Genomic DNA, 24,390 nt, shown 5'->3' on the forward strand with positions numbered 1-24,390 from the left:
AATACAAGTAAACTGCAATAAATTAAATTGAATCCAAGCCACTGGGAGCCCTTCTTGTCTTAAATCTACCACTTCTCTTCCTTCTATCTTTTTGTAGTCTGGAGATCACTGATCATTCTTTTAGATTATATTGTCTGCTAAATCTTCTAATTTAAGAGGAAAAATAAACGCAAAAAAATAGTTCTAAAAAATTGCCCGTATTCCTTTTATTGAAAAATTTCAGAAAATGCCATGATTTGCCTGTATAGGCTACTCCTATGTCCACTGTTGTTTTGTTTAATCAAATGGAAAAATCGTAACGCATTAGAGATCGTGGGGCCTATTTAGCTGTATTTTCTTTAATCATTACAATATTTAGTCCAATTGTTTTGAAAGACATTGCACAAGTAAATTGTTTGCAATTACCAACTAGTTATATATTTTTGTATTCTGCGATGATTCCAGGAAACCACTAGTCATATCAGTCTAAAGGTCGGACCACTCACTTAAAGTTCAAAACTTTGGCCTAAAATTTCACTTTGTGTTACTTTACTACTTTAGGCCTGAACCTGTGGTTTCATCACCGCTTTGCTGTATCGCAATCTTTTTAATTAGATAAATAGGGGTCTAGGATTTTCAGAACGCTCACGTGAGCCCTGTTTTGATATTTTACGATCATTGGTTCAATGCAATTACAAAAAAAAAAACAACAACAGAAAAAACAATAAATAAGCATGCTGTCTTGGCCATCCTTTTCAGGTAAACAATGACTTCTTTTGATTATACACAACTTTCAAAATCCCTTTTTGTAGAGTAAGAGCACGGATAGCTCTTAGAGCTCTTGGCCTACAACTGTTATATTCGTTATCAGGAACGAATTGATTTACCAGGTACAATTTCAAAGTTGCTGAAAGTTGAATGCATTTCATGTTTGGGTTAATTTTGTATCCATGCAACGAAAATGGAAGAGGAGTCTATTTTTCATTCTTGAAGCCCATAAAAATGCCCATAAAGCCCATAAAGGCACATTCTAAAGTTTTCTTCAGTTTATAAATTTATATTATTTACTTATTCTAATCAAACAATTTTTTGTATGGAACTCATAATGTTCATTAACATTTCACAAAATTTTTGCAATAAAAGTCGAAAACATGTTCACTTAGGTTCCTTCTCCCCCAAGAATTTATTGTTCTTATCGCTATAAGGAATATTAAAATAACATGCTCTTTTTGCAATTTTTCGGACTCCGATCATCCGTTTTCTTGTTTCTCCCAAGTAATGGAACGGCAAGATTATACGGATCTCAAATCAAATGTTAACCTAGGTAAAATTACAGTTTAGGCTTTTTTTTTACTTCTTTAGCAATTTATACTTGAAACATTTGTATGTTTTTTTTCAGTAAATCGTCAGTTAACTCGAAAGTAAACTTGGACCAAAGTAAAAAATTTGTTAAATCATTTTTTCAAATAACCTAAAATGAATGCGAACTAAGATTAAAAAGCTAGTCTAGTGCAAATTGAAATTAATGCTTATAAGAATTTTGTACACAAAAGCCACCAAATTACCCACAAAAACAATGTTCTCTAGAAAAATCCGAAGTTTAAACAATAGTGAATAGAACTGATCATTTACCTTAGAGATCTAGGAAGGTTTTGATGCTTTACTGACTTCAAAACTCTGCTTATATACAAATAGTTGGTTTTTAAACCGGCTGATATTCACTGAAGCATTGTGGAAAACTGATACTTTAAATTCGAAATGACTCAGAACATGCTTCTAAAGTTTTGTTCCATACCACTGATCTGTAAAACCAAGTTTCCCTGTTTAGGATTCTGTTGTCAAAATTAGATAGTACATGGTCCTTTGTCATATAGCTTGATAGTCATCCCTGAAAAATAAAATCTAATAACGGCTATCTGTTTTAAAAAATAAATACACATTAAGGACAAAAATTAGATACAATTCTAGTTTTATACTACAAGGTCATGCAAAAACTCATGTCACATGCATTTAGAAATTATTTTGGGAGAGGAGGGGGGGGGGGTGTGAGAAGAATGAATAAAAAAAATTGTGAAATAGCAAATTATATGTAATCTTTGCAAGGTCTTTGCAAATGGAGGTAGCAGCTGGAGTGAGTATCAAGCGCCGCTAGTTTTTAAGGAGTCTTAGCAAAGCCTTGGAAAAGTACTGAATTAGAAAACAAATTGTAGGGCGATTAACCCAGCAAGAGACGAGATTTGAGAGTCAGTTAAGGAATCCTTCTCCTAAGCCATAAGTGTCAGAAACTTGCAAAATAGTTGTACTAAAAATATAATTTTTTTCTGGATAATGTAGTGAAAATGACACTTCATCATTGTTGGCCCCCTTTAGAAAATGCTCGGCTTTAACCCCCCTTAATGAAATAAAGTGACCTCTGTTGCTCTATCTCAAGTTTGTGCGATTGGATACCCAGATTTTGTCCGGATGGCGATGTATCTGTAGAATGTTTCTTCCTAAGTACATTTATATACCTAAATTATATGGAAAGAGCTCTTCTTGAATATGGAATAAGTGGCCGTTTCAAGAAAGTGCTAGAAATAAAAGGTATTTTATTGCCTTAAATAGTGTATCCTTTCTCATATATTCATCATATATTTTATGGTGGCCGGCGTTTAACCCCCCCCCCCCGGCGATTACTCCCCGGAAAATACACCCCCGCGGATAATATCACCCCCCCCCGGAAAATACACCCTAGAAAATACCCCCGTGGAAAATAACCCGCCGTCGGATATACCCCCCCCCCCGGTAAATACCCCCCGGGAATACCCCCCCCCCGTGGAAAATAAGGTTTTTCAAATTTCAGAATTTTATTTGAGCTTTTTTTTCCGTTGGGGGAAGGAATTTTGGTACTTGTGCCTTGCGTCATTTGGTACGTGCGCCACTCACTCAAGTTTACGCTGTGTAAAATTCGAGAACACAGCGGTTTTTTCGTTAATTTCTTCGTTAACTTGGAAATAAATTTGGGCTATAGATTTGCATATTAGGGGGGGGGGAGGGGTAAAGAATAGCGGGTCTGCATGCAAAATGTGCTTGGTACAATTATTCTGTATATTAGATAGATGTGATATTAGATACTAGATAGATTTCATTTAGATAAGTGTATTTTAAAGCGAAATATTCGGCCATGAACACAGTAAAATAACATAAATGAAAGGCACAAATAACATAAACTTTGATCAGCCACCATCATAAAACACTTAAATGAAACACTACATTAACCTAGTAATAGTACTTAGTACTTGGAAAAACGGTCATTAAAAAAAAACAAAAAACATTTAACACTTGGAAAAACACTTAAATGAAACATTTGTTGGCCCCCTTTAGAAAATGCTCGGCTTTAACCCCCCTTAATGAAATAAAGTGACCTCGGTTGCTCTATCTCAAGTTTGTGCGATTGGATACCCAGATTTTGTCCGGATGGCGATGTATCTGTAGAATGTTTCTTCCTAAGTACATTTATATACCTAAATTATATGGAAAGAGCTCTTCTTGAATAGGAATAAGTGGCCGTTTCAAGAAAGTGCTAGAAATAAAAGGTATTTCATTGCCTTAAATAGTGTATCTTTTCTCATATATTCATCATATATTTTATGGTGGCCGGCGTTTAACCCCCCCCCCCCCCGGCGATTACTCCCCGGAAAATACACCCCCGCGGATAATATCACCCCCCCCCCCGGAAAATACACCCTAGAAAATACCCCCGTGGAAAATAACCCGCCGTCGGATATACCCCCCCCCCCGGTAAATACCCCCGGGAATACCCCCCCCCCCGTGGAAAATAAGGTTTTCCAAATTTTAGAATTTTATTTGAGCTTTTTTTTCCGTTGGGGGAAGGAATTTTGGTACTTGTGCCTTGCGTCATTTGGTACGTGCGCCACTCACTCAAGTTTACGCTGTGTAAAATTCGAGAACACAGCGGTTTTTTCGTTAATTTCTTCGTTAACTTGGAAATAAATTTGGGCTATAGATTTGCATATTAGGGGGAGGGGTAAAGAATAGCGGGTCTGCATGCAAAATGTGCTTGGTACAATTATTCTGTATATTAGATAGATGTGATATTAGATACTAGATAGATTTCATTTAGATAAGTGTATTTTAAAGCGAAATATTCGGCCATGAACACAGTAAAATAACATAAATGAAAGGCACAAATAACATAAACTTTGATCAGCCACCATCATAAAACACTTAAATGAAACACTACATTAACCTAGTAATAGTACTTAGTACTTGGAAAAACGGTCATTAAAAAAAAACAAAAAACATTTAACACTTGGAAAAACACTTAAATGAAACATTACTTTTACTTAATGCTGGGATTTTTTTTTTCTTTTTTTAGTTAACAAAATTTCCATATACCTCGCTATTCTTCTGCATTTTTTTTTAGATGGCCATATACCGAGAAAGAATTGTTTTCTGGCTTCAAACTATCCAAATACTTTACCCCCCCCCTCTTATATGCCAATATATAGCCCAAATTACATATTTCCCATATATTTTGTCCCTCTATACTTCACACCCCCCCCCCTAATTTGTAAATCTATAGCCCAAATTTATTTCTACACGAAGAAACTAACGAAAAAGCCGGTTTGTTCTCGAATTTTACACAGCATAGACTTGAGTGAGTCCGGGGAGGTATTTTAAGGGGGGGGGGTGATCTTCGGGGGGGGGGGGGTAAACGCCTAGAATTATATTTTATAGGGTGCAGGGGCTCTTCTCTTCACCTGCACTCTTTTTTGAGACCACAAACTATATAATTTTTTAGCCTAAATAATATTTGAACTATAAATAGCAGTGTTTTTTAATGTGTCAGGTTGAATTTGTCGCACCATTTTGCCCGAAAAATTTGCTTAAGTCTTAGCAAAAATTGAGAGAATCGAAAAACTTCACTTTTTTATACTAAAATAACAGTACTACAAAAGTAATGAAATGATAGAAGTAAATATATTTGAAAAAGATGCCAGTGAAATATACCAGTGGACATTAGATGGCAGGAATAAAGTTTCTATGGTGAGCTTTTCTTCTTATGTATAGAGAGTAGACCTTTCTAAAAATAGAGAACACCATCTATAGAGCTACCCCTAACGGTCTGAAGCATCGACACGAAAAAAGAAATTTAAAGAGGATTTACTAAATGGTTTCTTAGATCACACTGCCTTGCTAATTAAAACCAAAAGGAAAATAGAGAATAAACGAGTTTAAACTTTGACCTTTTTCACCTAACACACATTTAAGTGATGTAGAAGTTTTTCTATTAGAGAATAAAGGGACAGGTCACCCAATGTTTTAAGAAGAAGTACCTGAAAAATTCGAGATACAACCTTAAAGCTAAAGAAGGTAGGCCTATCAAGTAACTTGATTTTCTTTAAAATCAAACTATGCGTTTAAAGTATATGACCTGTATTTATAAAATAGTTACCTATAGTTAAACAAATAGGCTATATACCTATTCAAGTAGATAATTCCTGTTAGGGTTGGACCCTGATATAAAATAAAACATGGGCACATATCCATTCCAATCATAGAGTTTTTTTTATCGTATCTTTCATAATATTTATCCTCATAATTTTCATAAAAGGTGTTTCCTTGGACTGATCAAATCAGCTATATTAGCTATAGGAAAAAGAAAATAAAAAAAATTGCACCTTTTTTTAGGTAAAAGCGAGAAGCCTGTCAAGAGAAAAAAGTCCCCATAGAGGTAGAAGTGCTACTCCTGACAGACGCTACTCTCACTTGCCGGCCCCATTTGACCCATGGTCTCAAGTTGCATCAAGCTCTTTAGATTTGAGAACTGCCAGCAACCAGAGAGATCGGAGATCAAATGGTCAATGGGAGGAGACTTCAATGCCGTGGGATCATCGCCTGTATGGCTCAAATCATAGATACAAGGGATCAGTAAGATTTTAACTTTTACGTTTGTGAACCTAGACGATATATTTAGGAGGAGCAATTTTGGAGTGGACAGATTGGGAGTTCACTCTTAAAGGTTCATTCTCAAAATAAATTATAAGAAAAAAAAGTTTTAAGCAATTTTAGCATGAAGTTTCCATATGTTATGGTCAATGATTGTGCAAATTGTGCTTTGAATCAAAGTAAACTAAAAACGAATACACCCAATAGGCTATTCTGGTGAGTTATATTGGTTAAATGGGCAAAAGCTGAAACAATATGTGCTACACCTGAATCAAAACCATGGAAAACTTCACATACTGTGCTTTGATTTGGGACAGCTGGCATATGTAGGAGCTCACTAATTTTGCGATCAAACTCATACAACAATGATCAGTTTTTTTATATATTTTGTTTAAAATAGGTTTTTGCAGTCTGAAGGGAGTTTTTAAGGATAATATCACCATGTGTTTGTGCACGGCTGCGTCGATTCTAACTTTGAGAGAGAAAATTTTGCCTATCTTGACCAGAGTGTAACGGCTCTTAGATACTAAACACTCGCTTGTCTTCTAACCCTAGGCAATTTGAGATAATTTGCTGTCTTTTCATATTGTGGTCTTTTCAAAGATATTTGATTATTAAAGTAAGTCCGATTTCTAACAACGATACCTGCTAGGCTAAGCTTAAAACTTTTGGTTTTCTTTTTTAAGGTTTTTGAATTATTGTAATCCCTTGTTAAAATATTTACAAATATTTTTGTAATTACCAGCAACCGGGCCACGGCACTTGGCACGTAGCAGGCTTCTATATATAGATTCTCATTTTCGCCTGTCTTCTGACCGCAGACAATTTGCTGTCTTTTCATACTGCATCTTTTCTAAGATATTTGATTATTAAAGCAAGTCCGATTTCTAACTACGATATCTGCTAAACTTCAAACTTTTGGTTTTCGTTTTTAAGGTTTTTTGAAATGTTGTAATCCCTTGTTAAAATATATACAAATATTTTGCAACTACCAGTTTTTTTGCTCTTTACGCTATTTAATGTCTTTTCAAACTGTATCTTTTCAAAGATATTTGATTATTAAAGCAAGTCCAATTTCTAACAACAATGTCTACTAAGCTTCAAACTTTTGGTTTTATTTTTTAAGATTTTGAATTGTTGTAATCCCTTGTTAAAATATATACAAGTATTTTTGCAAATACCAGTTTTGTGCTTTTTACGCAACTTAACGTCTTTTCATATTGCGGTCTGTTCAAAGATATTTGATTATTCAAGCTAGTCCGATTTCTAACAACGATATGTACTAAGTTTAAAACTTTTGATTCACTTTTTTATGGTTTTTGAATTGTAAAAATTATGCTCTCAACTAATTTTTTGAAACTTCTGACGTATCTAGATCGTTTTTTTTTTATCCAGAATATCTCAGGTTATATATATATATATATATATATATATATATATATATATATATATATATATATATATATATATATATATATATATATATATATATATATATATATATATATATATATATATATATATATATATATATATATATATATATATATATATATATATATATATATATATATATATATATATATATATATATATATATATATATATGTATATATATATATATATTATATCATGCACGTTTGCAAAACAGGTATTCTTTCAAATACATAGTCTCGGTAGTGAACTGTTAACAGTACATCTAGCACTTACATTCCAAATGATTTTTAGTTGCGGTCTAGTGCCAGATATTTTCTGTACCGGTGTAATCACCCCTGTCATCAAGAAAGGTAAAGACCCATCTGAATGTTGTTCTCCGCCCGATAGCCGTTGCTCCCGTTTTTTGTAAATTGATGGAGTTATTAGTTATTGAGGAGATAAAGTATGTTTGTAGTACGCCAGATTCGCAGTTCGGTTTCAAGAGAAATATTAGCCGCGAGCACGTGCATAGCCTATTGTCTAATGTTTTGTTGGATGCAGATGCTAAAAGAGAAACCATGGTACTTTCAGGCCATGACGTTCGCAGGGCTTTTGATTCGGGTATCCATGCACAACTGCTTGTCTCTGCGTTTAAGAGAGGTCTTGACAGATCTATAATTGCTACTTATAGGAACATGTATTTTAAGTTGAAGATTAGAGTAAGGGTAGTAAAAAACCAGAGCCCAACTGTATCAGATTTCCTCATACCAGTACGGAAAGGCATTCTCCAAGGGGGTTTTATCATCACCGCCTTTTTATAATAACAGTATCATCGAGTCTCAGAAGCCGGTGAAAACGTGCTGTATTTTTCGTGGAATCGATTTGTCTCTGGATAATTATGCCGACGACATCTTAAATCCGAATACATTCGCCTGTGAAATAGGGAGTAATTTTAGCGTTGTGTTTAATACATGTGCTAACATAGGTCTAGAATTCAATTTCAGCAAGATCGAGGTGGTCGCCTTTAATTGTCGTAAGAATGAGTCGGTGTCTGTCATATTTGCAATAGGTAGTAATACAGTTACTACAGCAGCGTCAATGACTTACCTTGGTTTGCCAAATGGGTCTAATCTTAAAGCTAGCCGGTCCTGTATAATAAATGATCTCAAACAGAAAGTCCGAAAAGCGTATAGGATGATTTTTTCATGCAAACGCCTATATTACCGCCGCATTCTAGCACGGATCTTCAATTCCTTTGTCACCTTCGTCGTGATCGCGACCAGGAGGGAAAAGTTCCTGAAATCTTTAGACCTAACGCATAGTACGTATGAAGCTGTAGTGAGCAATGTGTAATGGTTGTCTTTTTTTGTAAATAGTTTCACCATTTTTTTTTTTTTTTTTTTTGTTATTGAATTATTAATTTAAGTTGTTTGTTTGTTCGATGTTTTTTTTTGTTTTATTTTCATTTTATATATACTCCAGTTTTATTGTTTTTCGTTGCTAAATATGGGTAATAAAAATCATTCATTCATTCATTCATACACAGGAGGGGGGAGGCTTTCGGCTCTTCCTCGCCGAATTTTCGTGGTTTTACGATTTTCCCCCATGATTACTAACATCTTTAACATTATTTTTTTTTCGTCATAACTACATTTGGACTTTGCCCTTCCCCCTCATAAATTCTTAGCCCCTTAATTGAAGAATTTCTATGTATGTTGCATGCAAAATATTGGAACATTTACCTTAATTCTGCCATCATCTTTGGATTTGAAGTTTCACACGTCTTCGAATTCAAAGAACTGTTTCCCATGATATTGGGAACGTGTCGCAAAATTTGGGTCTTTTACCATTTTTATTGCGCTAAGAACAGTTTTGGCCCGAAGAAGGCGAAAATGCTTTCGAATAAAAATTCTAAGATTGACAATTGATTTGGAATTATCAGAAAACTGCTAAGTACTCTTACATTTTCATATTTGAACGAATGCCGCACGGCTGCACATTTCTTCCTGAAGATAGATATGACCCATAGGAGATAAAGGGCTACTAAAGGCAGTTATTTTTAAACTTCATTTTACATTCGATTTGAGGCTTCATAGATGTATACACGGTAGTGTATAGCTGCACGCCAACTATGAGGAAGGATGGTTTGGTGGGTCTTTGTATAGGGGGAGACGCTGAAGCCTCAAAAAGTTTATGTTACCCAAATGTTCTAAATTTGAGCTAGGGGTCCACCAGACAACTATGGAAGGAGGAGCTAGGGCTGTGGTAGAATTTAACCTCTAGCTTTTCTTCAATCTGGGGAATATTTTTGCCAATCCTATAACATCAGTGCTGCACGGTGGTAGCTTCCATCTTACTGTAGGAAAATATAAAGTGTAACATAAAAATCACATTCAAATGCATACGTAAGTAAAAGGGTGAGGGATGTAGGAAGATCCCCAATTATCTTTGGCATTTCAGTGAGGCCTACCTCTCCTCGAGAAATATTTCAAACGGAGAGTTTTTTCAGTTATTATTATTATTTTTGGAGTGTTCTTTTAAGAACACTAAGTTAAAAAACTTTTTCCACAAAACAAATGTCTAAAAGAAATGTAAAGAGCTCCATTTAACCAAAAATGAGCAGAAATAAAGTCAAATAATCTTCCAAGCGTAAAACTACCACAAACCATTATGAATAAATAAATGAAACTCAGAACGAGCAGAAATTACAATAGATTTTCATGAAAATGACTTTGTCAATAAAAAACGAACAGAAATTCATCTAAAAAAAACTTTTTCCACATAACAAGTTTTTCAAAGAAAAGTAAAGAGCTCCATTAAGCCAAAAATGAGCAGAAAGGAAGTCAAGTAATCATCCAAGTGTAAAACTACCACACATCACTATCAGTAAATAAATGAAACTCAAAACGAGCAGAAATTACAAGAAATAGTTGGGTCAAACTCAAAACGAGCAGAAATTAACATGAGTGGGGCTGATAACCCCCATGCCTTCTCAAAACCAGAACATAATTTGCGCTATATTGAAAAAACAACAAATAACCGTGGATTGTCAGTTTAATTAACACATACTGATATTTATTCATTAACGTTTTGATAATTCTTTACTTATGAAAGTAAAAAAGTGAAAACGTTTAAAATTTATTTTGTTTTCAGTAAAGCGCAAATTTTGTTCTGGTCTTGAGAAGACATGGGGATTATCAGCCCTACTTTTGTTAATTTTTGCTCGTTTTGAGTTTGAATCGGCTATTTATTGTAATTTCTGATCGTTTTGAGTTTCATTTATTTATTGATATTGGGTTGTGGTAGTTTTACACTTGGAAGATTTTTTGACTTTATTTCTGCTCATTTTTGGCTAAATGGCGCTCTTTACCTCTCTTTGAAAAATTTGTTTTGTTGAAAAAGGGTTTTAACTTAATTTCTGTTATTTTTTATTGACAGAGCCGTTTTCATGGAAAAAAATATTTGATATCTTTTTAATTTTTTTCAAACAGTTCGTGGTAACGAACAGTAAGTAAGGAGCGACCCGGCTAAATGGTAACCAAAACTCTAGAAAACAGGATTTTAATACCAATAGATACATACAAAGAGTCAGATTTTTATGCTGATTTCAAATATATATGTTTCATTAAGTTTAACCCTACCCATCAAAAGTTACGCGCCTGAGAAAATTTGGCTGATTTTCAAAAAAAGGGGGAAAGACCCCCTAAAAGTTATAAAACCTTAATGAAATTCACACCATCATATTGAGCGTATCAGGGAACCCTGCTGTAGAGGTTTCAAGCTCCTATCTACAAAAATGGGGAATTTTGCATTTTTTGCCAGAAGAAAGATCACGGATGCGTGTTTATTTGTTTTTTGTTTTTTTTTCCCCAGAGGTAATCTTATCAACCCAGTAGTCCTAGAATATCGTGGGAGGACTCATTGGAACGGAAATTAAAAGTTCTAGTGCCCTTTTTAAGTGACTGAAAAAATGGAGGGCAACTAGGCCCCCTCCCACGCTAATTTTTTCCCCAAAGTCATCCGATCAAAATTTTGAGATTGCCATTTTGTTCAGCATGGTCGAAAATATGATAACTATGTCTTTTAGGATGACTTAGCCCCTCGAAGTCCCCGGGGAGAGGGCTGAAAGCTATGAACTTTACCCAATGTTAACATATAGTATTGGTTATTGGGAAGTATACAGAAGTTTTCAGGGGGGATTTTATCTTGTAGTGGGAGGGGGGGGGTATGTGGGAGGATCTTTCCATGAAGGAAGTTTCATGGGGTAAGGGACATTGCTATGAAGGGGACGCCGAATTTCCCAGCATTATTTAAAAAAAGATCAGAAATTAAATATAAAAAAACAGGTTTTTCAACTGAAAGTAAGCAACAACATCGAAACTTAAAACGAACAGAAAATATTACGTATATGATTGGGTGCACCCGCTATTCAATATCTCGCTTTTTAAGCCAAAGATTTTCTAGTACTTTCATAAGAGCTATTTATTCTAAATAACGGCCTTTGTGATTAAGGGTCATTTTTAAAGAATTGGAACAAAATTCGAACTTTAGCGTAATGAGCAAGATATTGACTAGGGGGCGAACCCCCTAATATACGTAACAAAAATATATTAATATATAAGTTCGTTACGTAAGTTAATTCGTAAGTTAAGTATATTAATTACTAATAAAAACGTTCGTAAATAAAATTAAACAATTTTCGAGAAAGCCATTTAACCGAACAAAAGTAAAATTAATATGCAAATTTTGTTTTTAAACATTCATGTCGGTGAGCCAAAATCAAAACCTGTATTAATTCAAAAATGTTCAAAAATTGAATAAAAAAAACAAGCTTTTTTAACTGAAAGTAAAGAACGACGTTAAAACTTAAAACGAACAGAAATTATTCTGTATATGAAAGGGGCTGCCCCCTCCTCAACGCCTTGCTCTTTTTGAGCAAGTCATTTTGTATATATCTCTTAGGTGTCTTATTGGCAACCATAAACACAATACCTTTTGATTTAGTCAAAGCTAAGTTTAGTTTTAAAGCGTAATGGGTGAATTGCATGATTGTGGGTGGTTGAAATGCCCAATATCCCTAAAGACATAGTTGCTGGACCGTTCTAATATGCTGAACAAAATGGTTGCCTCAAAATTTTGACTGGATGCGTTTGGAAAATTAATGGGCTTGAGAGAAATGCTGCTTGCTCGCCAATCTATTTTTACTCTTAAAAGTAGCACTAGAAATTTTAATTTTGAATCGAATTAGCTCCTTTACAAGTTTCAATGATATTTCTATTAATTAAAGAGTGGTGCTACCTATAATATTGCTTATGTGCTTTTTTGAAAACCTGCATGCATATACTTTTTTCGTTTAATTGAAACTCAACCTAAACGTTTCTTAAAAGTTTCACCTATACCCTTAGCGTCATTAACTAGAGTAACTGTAGTGGTAGTATTAAAAGTTTACACACAGTGCCTTATGGGTAGTTCAAAATCCCCACAACTTACCCTTAAAAATCCAACTTAATAATATAAGTTGTTCTTCAGATATTGCCTTGTGACCTTTTTGAAAGTCCACATGCTTATAGTTTGTTTTAATGTTTTTCAATATCCGCCAAAATATTCTTTAAAAAAGCTCCACCTTAATACCCTTAGCTTGTGCCGTCGCAATAGACGAAGAAGGATTAGTAGCAGTATGCGTATAGCACATTTGTTTTCTTCGAAATCCCCTTCAATACACGCTGAAAGTTTCAGCTCAATACGGTCAACCATTTCAGAAGCATTTCTGATGCGTCTGCTTGACAACATGTGTGTGCATAGTGTGTTTCGAATTAGTTCCGTACAGTCTCTATATATCCCAAATTTTTCACTTTAATAACCTCAGTTTTATTAGCAGCAGTAGTAGTAGTAGCAGTAGAATTTATTGTAGTAGCCTTAGCTTTAGTGGCAGTAGTAGTAGTAATAGAAGTAGTAACAATAGTTACAGCAGTAGTAGTATTAGTAGAAGCAGAAGCATTAGGATGCAAGTATTTTCTTTTGGTTAGTTCAACATCCCTCACGACAATGCCTATTATTTTCAACTTCACTCACCAAGCTGTTCCTAAGATATTGCTGTTACACCCTTTTGACAACCTGCATACAGACGGCATGTTGTGATTCAGCTCACCTTCCCCCTTAAAATTCCTTGAAAATTTCACCTTAATAGCCTTAGGCATAGTAGGAGTCAAAGTAGTAGTATTGATATTACAATTAAAAGTATTGAATAGCGGTAGTACTACTAGCATTAGTAGTATTAACATATTGCCTTTTGATCAGTAGAACATCCCTATCATCAAGTCCTGGCAGTTTTAACTTAAAGCAATTACCCATTGCTATGACATTGCTGATATGTACTTTTGATAACCTGTATTTTCTTATACTTCTTGAAATTTCGATCTCAATGCTCTTAACCTTACAAGTAGTTACAATAGAAGTAGAAGTAGTAGTAGTAGTAGTAAATGTAGCAGTAACAGTAGCATTAGTAATACTGTGCACATATTGTCTTTTTGTGAGACGACCTTCCCCATTAAACATTCTCTGAAAGTTCCAACTTAATACCCAAATCAATTCTTGAGATACGCTATTTTGACGGTGTACATGCACATAGCGTCTTTAGATTTAGTTCAAATTTTCCCTCAATAATAAAACTGAAGTAGTGGGGTAGTGGTAGTGGTGGTACTTGTAGTAGTATTGGTAGCCTGCAAACATTGTCTTTTTGATCAATTCCTGTAGTAGTATTGGTAGCCTGTAAACATTGTCTTTTGATCATTATCATTTCCTGAATTTACCAAATTAATATACTTTGTTTTTCCCCTCTTACACCCTTTTGACAATCCGTATACACATAATGTTTTTGATTTAGTTAAACACTCTCCTCAACATTTTCTGAAAGGCTCACCTGAAAGTCCTTTGTGTACTTGGAAATTAAGGTTCAAACATACATATCTTTCTCAATAACATATATTATGTGTAAACAATAAACGAATTGCCTAACTTACAGCCCTTGTCCTGAGGACTCTTGGAAGGTTGACATCCCCAAAGACATTATTACTGGAACTTTTCAACAAGGCTGAACAAAATAGCTCTTTTAGAATTTCGATTGGGCATGTTTTTGGGAATGATAAGCTTGGGGGGGGGGGCTGATTGCCCTCCATTCACTTTTTACTCTTAAAAAGGGCACTAAAATTTCCAACTTTCAATTAAATGAGTTCCATTCGATCCAAAGCTTATACGACCGACCGTTCCGTAAAAACCTTATATGACTCGGGGCATAACTCACAACTCTTTCCCATGGACTCTGGGGGATTATGTCCACCCTAAAGACATTGTTATATGATGTTTGAACCCCTGGTAACAAAATGGCCATCTCACAATTTTATGCGTTTCGGGAAAAAAGGATGTCAGGGAGGGGGGGGGGTTTAGTTGCTCACCATCATGTTTGACTCTTAAAAGAGAGCTAAAACTACATATTTCCAATTAAATGAGCCTCTTATAAAGTTCAAACGACCACCCCTTTCATGCCTCCTTTTTATTCATCACTGTTTCCAAATATATCGCTATCATTTTCCTTGCTCCAAGCATTAAATTCAAACTGTAAAAAAAAATAATTAATTTTATTATTTTTTTTGTATGGAAGATATTTGGAGTTTTGGCTACCGAAAGATATCCTGAGTATAAAAGAGAGTAAAATGTTAAACTATTAAAACTGTCTTTCATGCTCAAGTATAATCCCAAATCCTAAAAGTTCTAATTATTATTATTATCATTATTGTTATTTATTGAAAACCGATATTCGTACGAAAAGAAGATGACAGAGCACTACAAAGAGAATTAAAAAAAAAGGCAAATATTGCTTTATACACTATAGTAGGCTACTAATGACATCGTAACTGGAGTTGAAGAACTTGGCTTCAAGCATGTCCTGAAATCTTTTGGTTTTGTTTCTCCATAAGTTTAGCAACAGCTATGGTAGGATCTGCTATGTGGAGACTGTTGATGAGCTTTGAATTGCGTGTCCAAATTTGATATCTCAGTTGTTATTTTGCAAAACGGAAGAAAATGGAGCGGATTTTCAATTTATCAGTATTTGTAAGAATCATCTGAAGCACACTGAGGATGTAGGGGATGTAGAGGATGCGGGGGAGAGCAACAGTGCTGTACAGAGTTGCAAGATAACGGCGATTGAAACGAAGCTTAGCAGAGACTATGGAAGCATATGAAGCTGATATGCGGCGTTTGATGCCTTCTGTTAGGAGACGAGGAGTGTGAGAAATGGTATTTTTAATGGGAACACCAAGGTAAACGATTTGGTCAGAAGGGCAGATCTTTGAATTCCAAAGTACAATTTCATGAGCGGGTGGGCCTTTCCAGTTAAAAAGAACTACATCCAACTTTTCAGCATTATATTCAAGACCAAATTTTAAGTATTCTGCTTGCATTTTTTGGATAGTTTCATAAATTTTATGATGATGACATTGACTGATGTTAACGATGTCATCAGCATAAGTGCCTAAGGAGATATTGAGGCCAGAAACGCAAGGCATCTCATCAATTAAGGGGTTTGGTACCTTAAAAATCATTTTAGGAGTTTCATCGTCGGCTGACCGTCTGAAAAACAAAGGGTTCATTAGCTTATTTTCCCAGCACCATTGTGATCTCTCAAATAAATTTTTTTAAAAATTGGTAGAAGGTCTTGAATGCGTCAGCAATTCAGAAAGCTAACGAGAGGCTAGTTTAAAATAAAGAAAACTTATAATCTCTTACTAATTGTTAAGAAAAGCGCTGTCTATTCAATGTACATACAGCATAAATAATTTGAATCCTGTGTCGGCAAGGTTTCAATCAAGGCGAGTAAATAAAACTCCCATAGCTGTCAAATCACTCAAATGATATTTCCTTTGAGCTGATTTTTAATGTTTTCTTAGCAGGTATGCTAAAATATTTTTAGGGACAGAACTTTTCTAAATATTGGAAAAGAAATTCTGGTCTGCTTAATAAAAAAAAAAAAAAAAAAAAAAAAAAAAAAAAAAAAATCCCACTTTCTAATGATGCAAGTTTTGTTGCATCTACATATCTCTGGCAAAAAAACGGGAGAATTTCAATGGTTTCTGGGGAATTAGGTGTCGGCTTTTAGTTTTCTGTCGTTGAATTGGGTCTCTTGTCCAAGCTCTGCAAGTTATGACGAGACCACGCAATCAAATTTCAATAGTATAGGCACACAAACTAAAAAAGTTTATAATGGATGAGATAGGGTAATCATTTAAGGTACTGAATCTTTTTCAGCAAATTTCGAAAAACGCTTTCATCATTTGTTTTTACCGAAAGGGAATTTTTTAAGGGAAGAAGTGGAGTATCATCGGAACGTGTGTTGTTGATAGGGGCTCGAGACCTGGTTTCGCCGGTTATTTGGTTTGGAACGGGGGGCAATGGTGTGACTGTAAGCTCAGATAGGATTGATCCAGTTCCAAATGGGCTCCTTGGAGAAATCTGGGGGAAAGTACGGGAAGCGTCGGATGATTTGCCCCCAACCACTCATTGCACTCCCGGCCAAAGGAAGTGAATCAGGAGATTCGTGCCTCCACAACTCAGACCATTCGTCCGCATGAGAAAGAAGTTAAAAAAAGAAGAAGTTGTTTTAGAACGGCAGAGAAAAATAACTTTAAATACAACTTTTCCCGGAGCGAATATTTTATATACATTTATTTCTTTATTTAAAGCTAATTATAATAAAAAGTTCTAATAAGCCATAATTCTGATCTTGAATGATCTTCAACTCATAATGGAATTAGTGCTTCAATATCAATGGTTGACGTTGGAGAAACTGCTGGATATTTCTTTATAACCGTTTCTCAATTCAGAACATAATATTCTTGACTTTACCTCTAGGCTGTCACTGTTTTTATAATGTTTATTTTGCTAAGTTTTGCTCTCAAAATTACAAGTAGAAATTTTTGGTCCACATTTCTAACAAAAAGAAATAAAAACTAGACATTCGGTGCCAAGGCCCAGTTGATTATTGCAGCAAGAGTGACCCCCCTGGATCTGCACTGTTTTTGTTTTTACCTGTATTGAGACTGTATTGAGACTGTACTACAGTTAATGAACATCCGTGACACGGTTAGAAGTGGAAAATTTTATTTCTTAGTTTGCGGTTTGTTTTCAGACCTAAAAGAGTGTATATCTTTTTGTTTACTTTTCCTTGTGTTAAATGCCTAAAATATAATAAATGTCTGATAAAAATAGCCTAGGGGTTGTTTTGGGTACCTGACTGACGGACCGTATCTCAATCAGTAAGCTGTACTGAAAACGTGGTTCACTCCCATTTTCTAGGGCTATAATGAGAGAAAAGATGAGATGGCTAGGACACGTGGCTGAAGGATGACAGGTTACAAACGATTGTCCTTGTCGGCAATGCGTTTAGTGCCAAACGAAAAGCAGAACGTCCCCGAATGAGGTGGGAGGATATTATATGGGAAGATTTAAGGGGAAAGGGAACTTCTTGGGATGGTGTAAAGATGGAAGCATTGAATAGATTGGGACTGGAGAGGAGCGTGTATAGCTGTGTTGGCCTCAGGAGGCCTGGTGCTGTAGTGAGCTGTTAGTAGTAGTAATAGTAATTAACTAAACTCTAGAAAAAAAACTAGACCCCCTGTTTTGAAACCAGGATTTCAGTGCTATTTCCCAAAATTTTGTTAGTACTGCTACTACTACTACTAACAACTCACCGTGGCACCAAGCCGCCTGAGGCCAACATAGTTACGCACGCTCCTCCTCCATCCCAATCTATTCAAAGTCTCCCTATTTACAACTCCCACGAAGTTCCTATTTTTTTATATCTTTCTTTATGACGTCCTCCCGCCCCAGACAAGGACGACCTGCTTTCCGTTTAGCCGTAGACGGTTGGCCGAAAAGAACAACTTGCAATCCGCAAAGAACAATCCGCACAACGTGCCATAGCCACCTCAACCTTTCTTTCATTTTAGCCCTACAGAGCGGTATTGAACCACATTTTTCGTACAGCCTACTGTTTGAAATACGGTCAGTCAGCCGGGTACCCAGAACAATCCTTAAGCAATTTTATAGAGATACTGAAATTTTGTTTTGGTTGCTGATTATACATACGTATGAAGTGTTTTATCAGTATTCAAGCTATTTAATTTCTAAAGAGATAATCTTCAAAGCTAGGACATTTTACACTGGTAAAATGTAGGGAATTCTCCGAGGCAAAACTTAAAAATGGAAAAAGTCACAAAAAGTACTTCATTTTTGGAGAGCCAATGTAAGTTCCCGCAGTTAGAAGACCAAGACCTGTTTGGACGTATTAATAAAAGAAGTTATATCTTGTCTAGAATAGAAGTTGCTTCTAGGATGCCAAGGAAATCGATGCTATTTCAGAAATAATTTCTTAGTGTATAGTTCATTTTAAGATATAGAAGAGAATGTCTTCTTGTTTACTTTTCATGGCATTCAAATTTCTGAAATGTAATAGACATCGAAACAGAAAACAAATGGAACTTCGATGTTTAAAAATCAGGGTTTCCGGTATTATTTCCGAAAAATTTATGTGAGAAAGTTTTCCTTGACTTTCGAAATTATAATTTGCATTTCTTAGGGAGTTTGAATAATCAAAACCTCAAAATAGAAAACGTCACAGAAGCAATTTTATTTTTTGGAAACCAATGTCAGGTCCAGTTCTTAGAAAATCAAGACTTCACTGTCCACGTTGAAAAGAATTGTCTACTTTGTCTAGAAAAGAACTTACCTCTAGGGCATCAAATAAAGATTTGATGGCTCGTGAAAAATTTAGAAATTATTTTTAAGTGTACGAAGTAATTTTGTATATAAGAAAGTTCAGGTCACCTTGCCTACTTTTCATAGTATGTTTTTTTTTTAAATACGAGAAGTGATAAATCAAACATTTCAGAAAACAACCCCCAGAAACGTATTTGGAATTCGAGATCGACTTTCATAATTATTTCCCAGAAATCAAGAATTGATACGGAATCTTATTTTTGGTTCTCAGATTGACATTTTAAGGCTCTGCAGGAGTACGACATAACAATGATCTGACAAAGTTTAAATTCACAGCTAGGATACTTTTGTTTTGACCGATATACAGAATGAGGGAAAAAATGTTTTTTTTCGGGAAAATTACTTGAAATTTTACAAACTTCAATGGCGCTTTTCTTTTCCGTTTTACAAACTCCCATACCCAGGAAAATTTTGGTTTTGCATCTCTTACCACTTTGGAGCTACAGATCGCTGATCCCGAGAAAAAATAGCGACAAAAGCCATAGTGTTACTCCACAATACACTGAAGTTTTTCCTGAAATTGTGCTTTGTTTGGTTCTATGTTAAGTAAGTAGAAGTAGATTGATGTAATCAAAATGATATTTTGAAAATATCATGTACAGGTTTGACCTAAGTCTGTGACACCATAGCGTGAAAATAAAATTGTCGAAATTCTATGTATGTATCTAATTAGCTCTATTTCGGAGGCCCAAATGTAGCTAATTTTAAATACATCAAATGTTGTTTTTTTTTCAAATTTTAAACAAGGACCAAATCCGCGTTATAAGTGATTTAGGTTTTGTTTAAAAAAAATTCTGTATCTTCTTTTCCAGCTATGGTAAAGATCCTGGACTTCAAGTGATCTTAGTAATAAGTTATATTTTGATTGCTGACTTGTTTCTTTTTGGATTCTATTATAGCCTATACACCCAGACGTAATGAAAACGCCTCCTCATTCCCACATACAACTTCCAATAACATAAATATACAAATGAAGCTATTAATCATTATTTAATTTGACAATTTCTTAAATTAGATTAATCTTTGTTCATAAATATATATAGGAAGATTACTTTTCTTCATGTGAATTTCACAACAGAAGACCGAGGTTCACATTCATTCTTGGCAAGCCTTAAATGGTATCTTCCTAAGTAGCCCATACTAAACACTCTTTCGTCACCTGTTTTTTGCCATTTGACACGAACATGTCCATCTTCATCAATAGGGGCTGAAATTATACCTTCCCCACCACCGTCATATTTCCATGAAGGATTCCAATCTCGACCTGGAACTACTCGAGTTCCAGGTTTCATACGATCCTTAACTTTGTCAACAGGAAGTTTACCTTCTAGACAAAGGATTATGTCTATTATTTCAAATTTCATCTTATCAATCATTTTGTACATACTCTGGTCTGCTTGTAAAGTGTTTGGTGGTGGTGCAGCTACACTTTTAACTTGGGAAGAGGCTGAAGTTTTTAGATTGATCTCAGTGAGGTCTTTGGGCATGGCGTGCACTTGAACTATGTTTTTGTTAATATCCATGTCACCGTCAATTTTAATTGGCTCAGGCTCTTTTAAATTTACCTTAGAAACAATAGGATGAATTAAATGACCTCCTTTGTTATTCAAATTAGATTCATACGATTCAAGTAATCTGTTCATAGCACTAAAGAGACTGACAATCCTTTGAATCTGTATATGTATAACTTCATTACTATTTATCAGAAGGTCTTTAATATAGTTGACTTCGTGCTTAACTTCACTTAGCTCAAATGAGCCATTTTTTAAGGCATTATTTAAACTTTCTGTAAAATGCTCTGTAAGAGACCTAGTTTGGGCCAGAAACATAGAAGCAGCCTGACTTTCATCTTTATTTGGTTGTAGGCTGCTTAGTTCTGCCATGAAGTTTTTGAGGTCACTATATATGACGTTACCAACGTTCGTCAAATGAGTTAGACCTTGTCCAAGATGACTCAACACGTTTGAAATGTTTCTCAAGTCTGAGCAATGCTCTTTGTCATTGTCCTGAAGAGCTACATAGTTTTTTAAGTCACTTATTACACTGTCTACTTTATTTGACAGTGTTTCGAATGTGTCTTTTGTTGTCACCGCTTTTTCATCGTTTATTCCTCTTAACGCGGAAATTTCAAGAGTCAAGTTTTCGTGAGACTGAAGTGTAATGGCCAAGAATCTATTGGTCCATTCGGATTCTGAACGGAAAGTTGATTCCACTTGCTGTAAAGCACTTTCTTGCATGAAAATTCGGTCACTTAGCATGGTGCTTGAGCTATTTACCTTAGCTGCTAGCCATAAAATACCACTTTTTAAATCCTCGGTAATTTCACTAAACTTTCGAGGCATTTCACCTGTAATGATTCTAGAGGCAGATTCGAAATCATTCAACAGTTCTTGGCATTGATTAGCTGTAAATTCACATTTACTTGCAATACTCGATATGTCACTTTGAACCTTGTTCATTCCGTCAAGATTTAAAACCAATGACTCATTGTGAATATGTGAATTTAAGATTTTCGTTTCTTGATATATTGTTTTAAGTTGTTCTTCCGTTCGGTTAATATTTTCAAGGAAAATATGCAAATCTCCTCGAACAAGTTGGGCAGTTGTATATAAATATCGTGTAGTTTCTCGATTATTATTCTTATTATCGTCAATCATATGCTTTATATTATCTAAGTCGTATTCAATATTTTTTAAACTCTGTCCATTTTCTCCAATTATAGTTTTCATATGAATCACCTCTGTTTCAAGGTCACTTAGTTTTGCAACTAAATTGTCTTCAATTACTTTCATTTTTGTGTCAAAGTATACAAACAAATCTGAGGTCAAAGTCCTCATTAGATCACTGGATGTGGGCAAAGAGTCCTCCATTAAACGGAATTCTTGCTGGTCACCTTTATCGTCCGAACTTTTATTGTCAACCCTTTTTTCAAACGTTACTGACTCATCGTCTTTGAAAAGGACTGAACGCTTTTCTGTTAAGTCACTGTTGTTATCGTCCTCACCAGGCATTCTAATAGGAGGTATTGTAAATGGCAAATCTTCAAAATGCTCGACAATTGGCTCAATGTAAAAATTATCCTGCATATCGTCAAATTGTAAATTTTCTGTAAAGGCTATCGGATCCGTTGTTGTACTTGAGTCAAATAAAGCGGGTAAATTGGTTTCCTCAGCAAATGGTGGAGTCACGTCACTAAACGGTTCGTCAGTTGTCGCATTCTTAATAATATCCGAGTAAATGTCATTTGTTAACAGTTCTTCAGCAGAAACACAAAGAATGCAAAATATAAAACCAAGGCCAAGTTTCCACTTCATCTTTTCAACTTTCAGTAAAGACTGATTTTTCTTGGTAATTGTGGTTCTCAAGAAAACAGTATTGTATATTTTGAGAGTTGTTGGAGAAGTGTGAAGGAATTCTACTGTTGATATTGAAAATTTTAGGCGCTTGACATTCAACTTAGCCACAGTGGGTTCCTGGAACACCTGTATTGCCGGATGTTTTTCTTTGGAATTTATTCTTAAAAACTAAACAAGTATCTTCGAAGACACAAAGAATTTGTACAGTTCCTAGAATTTCTAGTATTGGGAACATTAGTGAAATATTTCTATTTTATGTCTAGTGTCCCCTCATCTCTGAAAACATAACAAATTTTTTAATGAGACTTAATTCTTAGCACAAATCTTTCCTACTCAGATCTGTCTAAATCAGGTTTTTAACATAGAGCACTTCATTGTCTCTTAACTTTGTAAATTCACAAGAAAACTGCTGGAATTGAATTAATGCTTGACAAAATTAAGAAAAAGTGCTGTTCGCAGTGAAGGACAATTAAATGTTTTTTGTTTATTTATTTATATAATGGTTATTTTAAGTGTTTTAACTGAAGTTCGTACCCAAAATCACGTTTGAGCTTTCTTCATTCTTAAGTGGTAAACAGAAAATAAGGTAACAAAGTAAATAAAATATAAAAAAAAACAAAAAGTAAAAAAAGCAATGGTGATTTTTCTTAACCGAGTGAAACGTGCAAAAAATTGAATTATAAATGTTCACGTAAATCAAAATCACGGTTATGAAATTCAGAAAGACAATTTCTTAATATATTAGCCAAACAATTCTTTTTTGTACGTTTCAAAAATTTGTTTCGTTAGATTAGTTTTTTCTTCAATATAAATTAATTCAAGAAAGCATTTTCCCCCAAAAATAATTTATTCAATTAAAAGTAAAGAATCATATTACAACTTAATAAAAAGTAAAGTTATAATTTAAATAGAGTAGAATAATAATTCAAATTTAAAAAAATTTACTATGAATGAATAAGTGAAACCTAGACAAACAGGCATAAAATACATTATCTGGTCAAGCTCAAAACAAGCAGAAATTAAAATTACCACAAATAAAACTAAGGCTACCGCCACAATTTTAATCTTAATCCCATTGCCCCTTTGCTGAGCAGTCTTTCTTAGCCTTTTGCTGAGCATAAAACAGTTGGGTGTAAAGTTCCCGTGTGTGCGGCATAACTACTGATCGTTCCAAGTTTTGATGCCGCTCTTTACTTTTATTAAATTAAAAAACAAGTTTTTTTTAACTGAAAGTAAGGAGCGACATTAAATCTTAAAACGAACAGAAAAATTATTCCGTATATGAAAGGGGCTGTCCCCTCCTCAACGCTTCGCTCTTTACGCTAAAGTTTTTTATTGTTTTAAAAAATAAAGTTGTGAGACAGAGTCAAACTGTAGCGCAAAGAGCGAAACGTTGAGGAGGGGACAGCCCCTTTTTTCGAAAATAAGGCAAATTTTCTCAGTAGCCGGTCAGTAGCCTTGTTTCAGTAGCCGGTCTTAAAAAATTGGGACAAACAGTCAAACTTTAGCGTAAAGAGCAAGGTATTGAGGAGGGGGCAACCCTTCATACATAGAATAATTTCTGTTCGTCTTGACTTTTATTGTTGCTCCTTACTTTCAGCTAAAAAAAACCTGTTCTTTTTCAATTAATTCTGATCGTTTTTCAAATAATATCGGTAAATATGGCTGACCCTCCGTGAAATATACATCCACCTTCACGGAAAACTCGTCCTCGGAAATTTCCTGCAGACAGTTCCACCCTCGCTGAAAGTCCCCTTCCCCATAAAATGCGGACGATTCAGCCTGAAAAATTCTCCTTAGCATCCATTCATTTGAATAAGACTTTACACTTTAATTGGTTTCTCGATCATTTTAG

General features: G+C 34.8%; 1 protein-coding gene across 1 annotated transcript in view; it reads left to right on the forward strand.

Annotated features, from left to right (window-relative positions):
- LOC148947778 (uncharacterized) overlaps positions 1 to 24,390 on the forward strand; it is a 192,139-nt gene that overhangs the window by 98,423 nt on the left and 69,326 nt on the right. Inside the window, exon 10 of the mRNA XM_089096007.1 lies at positions 5,674 to 5,913. Within this exon, the coding sequence (XP_088952133.1) occupies positions 5,674 to 5,913 (240 nt within the window). The remainder of the gene's footprint in view (positions 1 to 5,673; positions 5,914 to 24,390) is intronic.

The sequence above is a fragment of the Artemia sp. Qi Xiang Cuo genome, chromosome 10 (genome assembly GCF_049724085.1).
Source record: "Artemia sp. Qi Xiang Cuo chromosome 10, ASM4972408v1, whole genome shotgun sequence".
Classification (NCBI taxonomy): Eukaryota; Metazoa; Arthropoda; class Branchiopoda; order Anostraca; family Artemiidae; genus Artemia; species Artemia sp. Qi Xiang Cuo.